This window comes from Diadema antillarum, unplaced genomic scaffold, assembly GCF_040938485.1.
Source record: "Diadema antillarum isolate AM-2024a unplaced genomic scaffold, OU_Dant_1.0 seq00000910_RagTag, whole genome shotgun sequence".
In the NCBI taxonomy this organism is placed as follows: domain Eukaryota; kingdom Metazoa; phylum Echinodermata; class Echinoidea; order Diadematoida; family Diadematidae; genus Diadema; species Diadema antillarum.
Window position 1 is genome coordinate 752,599 of NW_027271766.1, and position 13,664 is coordinate 766,262.

Genomic DNA, 13,664 nt, shown 5'->3' on the forward strand with positions numbered 1-13,664 from the left:
GTAACTTGAAATGAAAATTTCCTTTTAAATAAATCATTGTCAATATAATTTTATGTTCTATACGCTCGTGTTAAATCAAAAATTTTCCTGCCTGCTTTCATGGAAAATGGGTGATCATATAAATATAAATGTTCTTGAAAATACCACCACATTCACACATGCTATGAGCATTTGTAACATTCATGACATTACCCGGTAGCAATTTAACATCAGTGTAAAAATAAAGTAACCCATTGTCACTCCACTTTATTTATGTAATTCTCTTGTTGGATATGAGTAATCATTCTCCACAGTTGGTACTCTATTCTGTGTATTTGCAGCAGAATAAATATGTCTAAGAAAATTAGTCAAAAGACTTAAATTCATAGTGTACAGTTCTGTACTTCTTGAGACACTGGTCCAATGATTCCACCTTTATCATAATCAATGTGTTGTACGTATGTGTGTACAAACAGTTTCTGTGTAGGTGCAACTACTTACAAGCAAGAAAGGAACTCCACACTAGATGACTTTCAAAAGTAGAGTAAGAATTTCATCAAATTGGACATGAATTATGAAAGTTGTGGAATTTTTTTAGTTCATAAAATCTTACCAAATGACACTAGTCACACACAATGAAAATTAGCCAAGGTGATGCCAGCAACTCGCAACTCTTCCATTCCTTTGTGCAGAAAACGTCATGAAAATCATGCGCATGGATGATTGTCCAGCAACTACAATCTACACTGTATTCATCTATAAGTTACGTTGGAAGGATACGGCAACACATTAAGATTTGATGTTAAGAATACACATTTTTCTAAAGGACTTCAGGTACAATAAGAACTTTCATAGGTACAATGTGCATTTAGTTAAAGGGATGGTCTAGTTTTGGTTAAGATAGGGATTCAGGTTTTTACTTTTTGTGAGATACAATTAGAAACCACTGATACTGAAGAGCATACAATTCTAAGGGGAATTAAAAGTTTATTTGATGAAAATCGGTTTTGAAATGGCTGAGATATCCTAAAACAAAGCAAAACAAAGTGGTCCTATAAAAAGGTGGGTCCCACCTATTGTAAAACTGCTGTTGTCTTGGGTGTTCAGAGGAATTTTCTTAATGACTGCCTCCACAGTGCATCTTTTTGGCAGACATGCTGGGGGCAGGCCCTATCAGAGGTAATATAGCAGTGCTCCATGGCTACTCTACCTCTCTAGACACACCCCACATTATTGGGGCTTTCACAATGCCCTGTTCACACACAATGCCCCTTTTTCCAGACATAATCTCCAACTCCTTTCATGACCCCATTCCCATCAAAGTTACTCGATGGAAAAAGCCTCAACATAATTCTTTCATTCGCCTCTGAAGATGTAAACTCATCCTCTACTTTGACATATTTTAAACTGAGTTGCACTTCCACTAGGCAGTGGGTTAAAATAGGATACTTTTGCCTTGATTGCATTCTCCAAACAATGGCAGAAGAGTAAAGATTATGAAAAAGCCGTTTACAAACAGGGCAAAGGCGGTCAGTGTCATCTACCAAGTCGTAGCTCTCTCTGAAGAAAAGCCCATTCCAGAGTGGCCTGCATGCAGATGGGGAAAAAAACCAGAAGACATGACATACAGTTGTATTAGTATCATATACACGTACATGTATTAGATACCGGTAAGTATTTTTCAGAAAGTTTCAAGGATGACGTAGTAGTCTTGTAACGAAGAAATAACCTTAATTGTGTACACGCCAGGATTTTTTTTTTTTTTTGTGGTGAAATTAAATTAAAGTTAGTATCATATTTGTTGAATAATTCCTTCCTTTCATCTATCATGAAAAACAAAATACAGTGTACATAACCTGGATAACATATACATTAAACCATAAATAATTGAATGGCAGTAGCAAAGTAAATGCAATATAGATCTACAAATTAGGGAAGTCTTGGTTACCGATACTTATTTATTTTTATTTGAAACATTACAGTACCTGTCCAATCCATTCATTCAATTTATTACACTCTGTAAAGGCAGTTTCTTGAAAATCACACTAAATAAAAGGGGCTGGTCTTGCTTTTTTGAATGTTCAGTCATCAAGTGCAATGTACTGTATCACCTGATCGAAATTTCCATCAACTTCTTCTGGCCCAAAGTGTCCTCCATCGGTATACACTTTCATCACATATGTTGGCTTGTGGTCCTTGCTTGTTACGTCTCGCAGTTGTGCCATGTATTTTAGGGGACCCCAGATGGGGACCCTTGGGTCAGTTGTCGATGTTGTAACAAGAATGGATGGGTACTTTTTCTGAAATATGTAGTAAAAACAAACATAAAATTAGACATTTGATGAGTCAACAATGTGTACCTTTTAACCATTTATTAGCACACACTCCTGGAACTCATCCCCAAATCAAACAGTACTGCATATAGATCAAGATGACAATGAAGTTGTCTTGGATGGCAGTACATTTTTTTTTTTTTTTAATGACACAATTTATCTACATGCTGTGTATAGAGTCACACTGATATTCAAGAGGTTGCACAAGTATTTCAGAGGTTTCAGAGTAATGTTTTTTTTTGTGTGTGCAAAAACCTGTATTCAGGCCACAGCACTTTATCCTCAAGCCATACATCAGACTTTTTTGTGTACAGACAAGATGATATTTGAAGATTTCAAGGCCTGCCTATGAATGTTACTTGACAACCTAAAAAACGAAGAAACCAATTAAAAAAAAATAAAAATAAAAACAAAACAGACATGAGTGAAAAAGTGATCTTAAAATTTACCTGTGATGTGATGTTGTGATAAGGGTTGTATGACAAGATGGTCTTGAAGGCAGCAGCATCAGTTTGAGGGTCGCCCCACTCCATGGTGTCTTGTAGGGTCAGAGGTGAGTCTCTGTCCAACATGGCTGACAGAACATCCACAAAAGGCATCTACCAGGGGATTAAAGATATGGTAAGATGGCAATTTGTGCAAAAGTATTAAGTTATATTGCTATCTTTGGTTATGTAGTATTTTGCAAGCATTGATAAGTTAATGAGCACCGCAACTTTTAGAAACTGTGACTTGACAGAAAGGGGAAAAAAACCCCACAATACTCTACTGGTATACCATTGGAAAAGTACTACACACAGATCATTGTAATCTAGAAAAGGCTGAACGGTTGTCATCGGAAAAGAATACCGAAGACTGTCTTTGGTGATCCAATGTGATATATGTACCATACATACTCTTTCTGGCTTGGAAAGGAGGCAATGCTGACAATAGATTATTGAGCCTGATTGTGTACTGTGAATTCAAAGACCAGTTTTTCAATGTGCCATTATTGCAAAATGGAGTGTGTCAGAAGGAACCTCACATAAACTTGAGCAGCTGAAAATGGCGACTTACTCGCATCACAGCAGCTTTCAGTAGTTCAGGGGATCTGTTGCAGCATGCAGCTAGGAGGAGCCCACCTGCACTAGCACCCCAGGCTGCCGTTAGCTGGGGCTGGGAGTAGCCTGCCGAGTGCAACAGGTGGACACAGCTCTCAAAGTCCTGTGAAGGGGAGTGTTCAAAGTGAGCATGACTTGGGCAAAGATGAAAAATGTGTTGTGTGGTTAAAGCAAAGGCATGATATGGGGGAGTCCCATTTTAGCGATGTCAGATACAACAGTACAGGCTTGCCTTGCACCACACCTATCCATAGGTTCATGTTTTGTCTCACTTTACCAGTAAATTAGGCCCATGTATGTATCTCTCTCTTTCTCTCTCAGTCAGTCACACACACATACACACAAACACAACAACTTTCTACACATTTTACTCCCTTGTGGTACAAGGTATGTCTCTGTAGTGATGTGTGCCATCTAAATTCTTTTTTTTTTCAATTTAGTTTAATATATAAAACACACAATATATTGACATGACATTATATTGCACATTACGTTTATGTTGGAAACAGAGAATGATACAAAAAGATATATTTAGCATGTGTGGGAGTCAGAAAAATCCATTAAGACTTATCATCTTTATGTCCATTCCCACAGAACTCGTCATGAGTAGGGCTCCAGAAATGTTGCAATTACCATTACCAGTTCCTCTTAACAAAGAGAGGAAGGGCAAATATACAGCACAGATATGTAATAATATCATCTTTCGGCTATCAGAATCCTTGTTGATTTCTGTTTTGCTGTCATCCATTGCCACATGAAGAGTGATTCTCACAGACAAACATAGAACAATTTTGATTTTTACTTGCACAATCATCCCTACCTACCAAAAAAAAAAAAACCCCAACAAAACAAAAAACTGCTCTTTTCAAAGAAGCAATGGAGCATTGTTAGAGAGGGCCACTCTCTCTACTCTCTACCAGCTGTTTTGCTCTCCCATCGTATTTATACTAATTAGTCAAACACTTACCTCAAAGCTATGATGTTTTCGACCAAGCCTTCCATCATCGTACCAGTGTCTTCCCATTTCTCCACCTCCCCTGTGAAACAACAGAAGAGTAAAGATTCTGATCATATTGTGAGAACTGAATTCTGAGAAATGTTTTCTGTAGGATCAGACCTTCTTCACATTGCAACAACCTGATCACTTATATCATGTAAAGTAATATCAAAGTATCACATAAGTCACTATTATATATATATGCAGTCTGATACGAGACTGAACTTGGATATTTCATCAAGCTGTCGGCCAGAAAATTTTTACCTGACATGGCAGAAAGCAAGCACCCATCCACGGTCCACCAAAGCTCTCCTCTCTGGGCAGTACTGCATGTCAACACTCCTCCCGTAGGCACCATAGCCGATCACCAGCAAGGGATTGCTGCCATCCAGGCGGAGATGTCTGTTGTGGATGACAGTCAGTGGGACTGGTGTTCCGTCCTGGAGGGAAAAGAAATGAAAGGAGGCAGTTAGTAAATTGTGGTAGGAGCTAGTGCTACCTGTATAACCTTACACAAAGCTATTGACCATGGACATCTGCATACATATATATTTCTGCAAAAAGATTATTTCATGAAAAGAAAAATATGACACCAAACACCTGACACACAATCATATGATATGATATGATATGATATGTTATATTATTATATCATTTGATATCATGATTATGTAAATAACACTTGTTGCTAATACACACAACTCATAGCACAAACCAAAAAGTAAACAACTGAAATGCCTTCCATTCAGCTACAAAAATGTATGAATACAGGGAGATAAGTCACAAGTCACTTGACAATTTATAGGTTGACCATCGACTGACACCTATTCTTACAGTAGAAAGAAATCAATTCAGGCATCTTCAAAAACTATGTCATGATATACCACTTGGTCAACTTTTCCTCTCAAAAACACTGTATGAAAAATCAGAGAGAGATAGAGAGAGAGAGGCTTTTCTTTTCTTTTTCAGGAAAGTGAAATATTATGGAACAAACTATCATGATAAATGAAATTTCAACTCTGATAATATATCTTTAATAAGCTATTTTCTTGAAAATCTGACTCGTAACATATCAGATAACTCTTAACCTGTGTTTTTAAAAATGTCATACTATAAAACAAAGAGAGGAGAAGAGAAGAGAAAAGTAAATAGACAAAAAGGGTCATCATGAGGGAATACTTCATATCACTTACCCTGCTATCAGAGAACATTCTTGTGCAAACATATCCTTTTTCTTTCCATGGGTCATTCCCCTCCCTCTTTTCCTTTGTGTTCTGTCCAGTTGAGTCTTCTACTGTATCTTTGTCATGGCAACACACATTGCCAGTCTGAAGGTCAAGCTCAAAGTCGCGAGGTGGGAGAACGGGAGAGGACAGCTGGAACTGGAATGTCTTCAAGTTATGATCAGAGTTGACCCCTGGAACAAGGCTTGTACAATCTGCAGGAAGCTGAAAGGCAAGAATAGGATTTGGTTTCAAATACATTTTTACTACAGATTGCTGTGAGACGAGTCTAGCAACACACACACACACACATACACACAAATACACATACACATAGTAATATATAAAAAAAATAGTGCATTCAAAATCGTGTAGCAGTTGTACATATCACAGACAATATATTGTAATGATTGTGATGTCGTCAAGGATGTGATGTAATTTGTATAACACTTCCTAATAATCGGATCAGTAAAATAAGTCACAGAGGGAGTAATTTGAGTAGCGAGACAGAAGCAAACACTATTTCATACCTCAATAAATGAGGGCTTCCCAGACGTGGAGATGTGCGGTACAGTGATTAACTGTGGAACATTGTTTGCCATTGCACACAGCACACAGGCCGAGGAAAAGACATCCATGTCTTGTAGCACGCATCCAGGAGGAGGGATGAACACGTCTCGCCATGACAACTTGGATTGCTTCAGTCCCCAACCACTCTTAGAAATACCACTGGATTGTGCACTGATGAGCTATGTGTCAAGGAAAAATGTAAAACACAAATAGATATTTCTAGTTTAACAAGTTTAACACTGGTGAGTCAAAAGGTGGGAATGAGCAAAGGCTTGCAATGAGGCTGCCGCAAACTAGATTCTGCTAACACTTTCCACTGATATACAGTTACTGCTACCGCAGGACATGTATCTGTTCATAGTCAACTGAGCTATGCAGATATAACTTCACATTATTCTTTATTCAAATCCTTAAAATCCCAGGCTTGAAGTAAGCTGATTAAGCTGTGCACAGTTGATTCTCTTAATCATTCTATTTATCATGTATTTATATTCTGGATTAGCTCCATGTACATACGCTTATTACAGTTAGCAGAAGAATGTCTGAAGCAAATTGGAGTGTACAAGCAAACATCCTAGCCCAATTTTCCTGATGACAATAAGATATTCACAAAAGCACATGATAGTTTTAATTATTGTTGAATAATGGAATTCATCTTCCTAAAAATACATAAAATAATGCCAAACTGGGGAAAATATGGCAACAAAAGGTGCCTATTTTTTTTTTATTATCTACAATTTGTTGAATAAATGGTCTAACAAAGGAAGTACTCCACCAAACACGACATAACAGACTATAACCTTTAACTCTCTCGAAGGGCCAGGGTTAGCCAATGCAAATAATGTATCCCTGCAGTGGTCGATGTAGCATTCCACTCCATCGCATCTGGGCCAGATCAAGGTGGGTGGGTTCTCCACCGAGCCATGAACATCAATTAGCCAGACTTCTGATGTCGTTTTGGAGTTGCAATTGATGGCAGCAAAGCGTCTGTCTTTTGTATGAGACAGGTCCACAAAAAACCTGAGACATAGACAGATACATCAAGGTTATCAGATAGAATAATTGAGAGAGAAGAGAGAGAGACTGATAAAATCAAATAGCCAGAGATTTACAGGTAGATGCTTGACAAGGATGGATAGAGAGATAGAGAGAGAATGGAAACAAAGAAAAAAAAGAAAGAGATATAGAAAGTGAGGGATGGTCACAAATGGACATTCTATCAGGATTCAATTAGTATCCATACACGCATCCATTATGTAGAGAACAGAAACAGAGAATGAGGACAACATTAGGCCCCATCCTTTATGTACAATGCACAATCTAAGCACTAGGTATGGCACAAATGTACTGACAACTAGAAAGGTGTGTTTCTCAAAGGAGTTGACTTATTATTATTTTGTTGTTGTTGTTTAATGTTTCAGCCAAAATACTTACCACATCTACATTTCATTGCTCTATTTTATATGGCATATACACAATGTTATTTTTACTAATCAGAGTTCATACAATTTCAATTAAGCAGGTAAGAGATATATACATGTATTACCTTGCATCTGTCTCCTCGAAGATCAAGTGATCGTCTGCTGTTGAGGAGCCAATCTGATGACACCAGACCTGATGGGCCCACAGATTGTCTGCAGTTGTGTACAGCACAGATCCTCTGGCACCAAACTCTGTGTTAGATTGGAAAGTAGCCCGCTAAAGCATGCATACATTCTGACTTACATCAGCTGCAAATTTCAACTGCACCATGCTCAAAAGTTAAGTCAAGGACATGTAGATTCTTCACAAATAAACTGCACAATGGATTATCATTAGAGAGAGCACTGGTATAACAAACTCTTCTCCTAACAAAGTAATATTTCTTGCTAAAAGTTCAAAGTCTTTATAAATCAAATTGTTTTTCATACCCGTTATAACAAACATTTAATACATGTATAAGTATAACTACATCAATATTTCTCTGGTCCTAAGGAGTTTGTTAAAACCAGAGTCCACCATATTGTTGCATCTAAAGAATCAAACTACATCCATATATGGTGGTTTGGAGTCATCATGTTCCTTGTCTAACTCTCAGAACGTGATTTAATAAAATCTAAATCTCATGGTGAACACTATACAGTGCACTCCCGTTACAACGAACACGGTTATAACGAAATTTCGTTATAACGAAGTAAATCTTCTGGTCCCAAAATTATCACCATTAAAGTCTATGGTACAAAATTCGCTTATAACGAACATGGTTATAGCGAAATTTCCGTTATAACAAAGTCTTTTCCGAGCAGCACAGACAAAGAAAAACAAAAGAAATGTGCTCCGTTAGAACGAAATGCGAATTGCTTTCGAAAATACGTAGCGGAACAAGCGTATAGCGTCTCTGCATGGGTGAACGCTTCACACCACTGTGTGTTCACTCCTTGCATCACGCACAGTTTCTGAGGGGAACTTGCATTTATTATTGTAATACAGTTATCCCATCAAGTTTCACATAGCTTTCCAGTGTATGATGAGTATTCAGCAAACTGAATATGATATACATGTATATACGTGGTTTCCTTGTTTTCGTTATATAGTGTATTGTTCGGTTATAACGAAATTTCGTTATAACGAAAGAAAACTGCCGGTCCTGAGCATTTCGTTATAACGGGAGTGCACTGTATATCAACCTACAACGATCACAGCTTCTCCAAAGCTATATAAGTTGGGAGTGAGATAACACCAATGCTTGTTTGCAGGCAGCCAGGTTGACACATATAAGTATCAATCTACCAAATATTTCTCTCTTGCTAGTTACATGGAAAAAATATAAAAGCAACCAAGTTTTTCTTTTTACAGACATGGCAAGGTAATCACTTCTTTCATGATAATTGAAATATGTATAACAAGTTGTACCATGAGCGATTTCAAGTAACATTATATCATAACTTCATTTTTTTTTTTCAAATATCTTTTTTTCTTTTCAAATGTTGAGATGTTCACATAAATGTTTTGATTTATCAAATACGAGAAACCACTCACCTAAATTGACAATGTTATGTATACATTCCAAGCCTGTGGTTTTTGCATCACTCTCTATACTGAAGATGCAACCTTCATACACATCAGGACTACTTTCTATGACAACCCCAAGAAAGTGTTGGCATGGCGATATGGTCAGTCTTGTGATGACCACATGTGGCTTTCCAATCTCTTCAGCAAGATCTGTAGCATCCAAGAGAACCAGCTCTTCTCCTGTGTGCACAAAAGAGTAACAAAGTGCTTCAAAAAAATAACTTCAATAAGTATGATTTACTCTACAAACAGTCTTCCTTTCTTCCAATATACTTCACATGCACTTGCATATTTCACTTATTAACAGTTTGTATCTAATATAGAATTAAAGAGTCAACTCTAAAAAAAACATGTATTCCACTACTTACATCAATTTCTACCTGCATTTAAGTTGAGGCTGGTCAAAATATGGAAGTCTAATTTCAGAGTCAAAGATTTTACTGCCATTGATAAATTATGGGTATTTTGATATTTAATTGTCAATAACAAAACTGGAAGAAGACAATATTACAGTATATAATTGCACTATGGGGACAATGACAGTGATGATGATGATGATGATACTAGTATCGGTACAACTAACTAACTAACAACAACAAAAAAAAAAAACCAGTGATAATAATAAAGATAATTATAATAATAATAATGAATAATAATAATAACAACAACAATAATAATGATGATGATAACAATAATAATAATAATAATAACAATAATAAAAGCAACAGAAAAAAACAGGAGCAATATTATTGATAAAAAGACAAAGGATGGTGCTCATGACAGGACAAGAAGAATTGACTGAAGACATCACAAAGGAGTAAATACAAATAAAAACAATAATGAATGGATAACAGGAACAAAATACAAAGAAGCCATCAAATGCAGAGCTTAAATTGGCAACAAAATATGAGCATACATCAAATCCAGTGTACTAGTACCTGAAATGATGCTCCTTCGGCAGAATGTATTTGTGCCTTTCTCTGAGATTCTTTGATAATACACAAAGTCTCCAATGACCTGAGTGAAGATTAAAGAAACACACATATTGGTGTCAATGCAAGGCTGGTCACACTATGAATATGTGCACTGAAAGCTTGTCTTTTGAAATTGTCTGAACATCTCTTGCATTTCCAGACATAATTTAATTTTCTCTTCTAAACAATATCTTTTTCTGCTGAGTTATAAACATTGATTATCATCTACTCCCTGGGTCCTGAGCAACCCAATGCACTGCCTCTGGGATGCTGCGATTCCCAATATAGATCATATGATAAATGGCACATCTATTTTCCCTAATCAATGGGTTACAGATGTACCAATCATATGGAATACACTGTCTTGTACAAAAACAAACAAACAAAGAAACAAACCAACAAACAAAAAAACTCAAATGAAATCTTCATATCATAATGCTAGGGTGAAAACTGAAAGAGTGAACCTAACTCTCTCTCTCTCTCCAAAAAAAAACTTCCTCTGCATGAAAGTATTCATTACAAATATTTTGTGAATGGACAGTTTTTATGGAGGATGTATAGGCTCAAATGCCAATGCCTCACTTGAATATCTCCATATGATGGTGATGGTGAGCAAAGTTCATCCAGCTCTGATATCTCTCTCTTCACTTGTTCTTGAAAGTCTGCCCATTCTGATAGAACAGCATCACAGTATCTGTGAACAGAAATACAAAAATTATTTGCATCTCGTTACAATTTCATTAACCATAGAGCGTAATGAACGTATTGGAAAGCAAGAGATATATATATAAATATCCATCTTTAAATGTTTGTTATTATAATGCCTTTTTGAAAGTAATAAATGGAGTTGTGATCGATTTTCTGATATTACACTATAAGGATGGTGTTTCTTCTATGAGGTTTCTTCTATACAGAAAGCAAATTTGACATTTGAATAAGTCAGTTCAGTTTTTATCAATTAACATTTATCATATTCAAGTGAACAAACTATGGATTAACATGTTTTGCTCATTCAGGAAAACAGGATGAGGTCCCTCTTACAATGCACTCTAAACAGTTATCATCTAGTCACAGTATAGAACACTTTCTCATAGAACTTCAAACCAGTCACAGTTTGGCTTGGGAGATATAGAAGATAGTGGGCAACATTTAAAAAGAAATGAAACTTAAACAGAAATAAAGTGAATGACACCAATAAGTGGTGAGATCACAGAAGGCATTGTAAAACACTAACAGAAATACAACTTGCTGGTCATACATGTAGAATTTTCTTTGGAATATAGGAATAGGATAATGAGCTCACCTGTTTTCATCATTGATGTAGCTCAGGAGTTCCTGCAAAATAGAAATTTGTATATGAACAAAAGTTCAAAATTTCAGTTACGGTACATTGGATAGCACCACTAAATATTGTCAAACATCAGTACCACATGCAATATAGCTAGTGATGATTAAAGGGGCAGCATAGCTTTTCAAAATGAGTTTGTGCAAAAGAGTTCAGTACCAGGTACTATATCTTCACTGTTTTGCATAATGCATTCGATCATACTGACTGTATAAATTAAAAACAGAAATGGGCCGGATTACCATCATTTGTAATAACTACAGTATAGGAGCACTTAGCCTACTCAATTTGCGACCTGAAAAGTAGTTTTAAAATACTACTTTGTTGAGTACCACTGTGACTTCACTCTTCATTGTATCACTAGAAGCTCTCAGTACAGTATTTCACATTTTAATTGTCCTCAACACAACTGTCATCCCATCAATTTCCCCTCTAGTCTGTACCCTTACTTCATTCTATTGAAATTTTCTCACAGCCGAACAAATAAAGTATTACAATTATAATTTATATGATACACAAATAATTTTTGGGACCCAAATGTTTACTTTGAACTCTCTGACAAACATCCTGTAGCATACCTGTTTAGTGTGTCACCATGGTTATACCTTTGATATGCCTTCTTGCATCCATGAAAACTCATCCACCCACTGATGTCCATGGATGCTAAACAATGCAGATTTTTTTAGTGCAATGGGTTCCTGTTTCCATGGTGACGAGCCTCCTGGAGGATGCGAAGACAGACTTCTGTAACACTGCTGCCTTCCAACGCTCTTCACAGTGTCAGTGTACGTGCAGTCAAATGCCTTGCAGAAGTTGTTCCAAATGGGTAGGGTCACTCTGGCTGCTAAAAGATATTTTCGGATTGAATTCTTCGTGACAAGTCTGTGCCCATCGCTCAAGTGGAGACTTTGCTCTCCAATGTGAATATTTCTACAGCTGCCACTGTGTTGATAAGTCAAATCAGCGAAACATCTTTCAGCAGGCGCATATTGCTGTACAGGCACTCGTCCGCGTCCAAGATACCGGTACCAATTGCAGGTGTCAAATCCTAAAATTCTTCTGAGAGCTACCACACAATACTGGGGTCTGCAACTTGCAGGTCTGAGGACAGACATTATTTATCAAATTAGTTTATCTTATTTATTGATATTAGGTTATTAAGAGCTGGCCTCCACTCCTGTCACTACTGTACTGAGTGTCACTGTCAGCCAGCTCTTGAAAGTTTTTCTGCATCTGCCTTGGTGTCTATACTCGAAGTATCAGGAGAAGTTCATCAAGATCTTTCTCTGTGTCTTCTTCCTCCTGAGTGTATGTCGCCATGTAAGCAGTCGCCTCCTCCTAGCTCTCATCATGTCCTCTCTGACAGACCTCAAATAATGGGCACTCTGGATCCTACCGCTCAGCTCGCCGCCGCCGCGCCGCATCGAGAAGTTTACTCAGGGGTCAGGGGAAACAGCCGCCCGCGGCCGGCGCCGCATCTTGCGCCCACCGCTCCGGTGAGTGCTCGTCACGATCGTGTGGAGATGGAGCGATGCACGTGCTACATATACGCCGATCGCGCTGCTGCTACATCGTGCTTGAGATACTGTAGGTTCCCCACATCGGACAGTCCGTGTTTACGTGAAAGGATGGCTTCAGCCGTTGTGAGTATCATCGCGAATTCATATTTCATTACATAAAGTAAAACAATGTACAACAAAAGTAGGTATGCCTTCGACATCGTCGTCGACAACGAGAAACCATCAATCAACTGTAGCGTAAGCAGCCTCCAGAAGGATGAGTTGCTTAGTCCCACTCTTATAAGCTTGTGTAGGCTACTCCTGCCTCTTGTGTTGTCTTGTACAGTATTTGTGGCTGTATGACTGCGAGTGTATCATTGTGTATTGTGCCATGTGGCTGTATCTGTATGATTGAATTCAGTCTGCAAATTGTCCAATGGCAATGAATGGATGGAAGGACTGACTGGCGAAAACTGACAAAACCCATCCACAAGTGTGAAATGCAACTAGGTGTATCACTATCAGTGGTTGAATTGAATAAGATGTTGAATATGATGAAATATATATAGTCTATTGCTACATACAAATTACTG

At 37.5% G+C, this 13,664-nt stretch overlaps 1 protein-coding gene across 1 annotated transcript; it reads right to left on the bottom strand.

Moving 5' to 3' along the window:
- Nucleotides 1-1,515: 1,515 nt before the first annotated feature.
- LOC139741190 (prolyl endopeptidase-like) lies at nt 1,516-12,996 on the bottom strand. The gene is made up of 16 exons (XM_071651782.1): nt 12,969-12,996; nt 12,178-12,416; nt 11,531-11,562; nt 10,810-10,921; nt 10,192-10,270; nt 9,221-9,433; nt 7,749-7,875; nt 7,003-7,222; nt 6,163-6,381; nt 5,603-5,857; nt 4,674-4,849; nt 4,380-4,449; nt 3,369-3,515; nt 2,762-2,911; nt 2,091-2,279; nt 1,516-1,566 (listed from the first exon to the last, which is right to left on the bottom strand). The coding sequence occupies exons 1-16, from the start codon at nt 12,994-12,996 to the stop codon at nt 1,516-1,518; spliced, it is 2,307 nt and encodes a 768-aa protein (XP_071507883.1).
- Between the last annotated feature and the right edge of the window lie 668 nt (nt 12,997-13,664).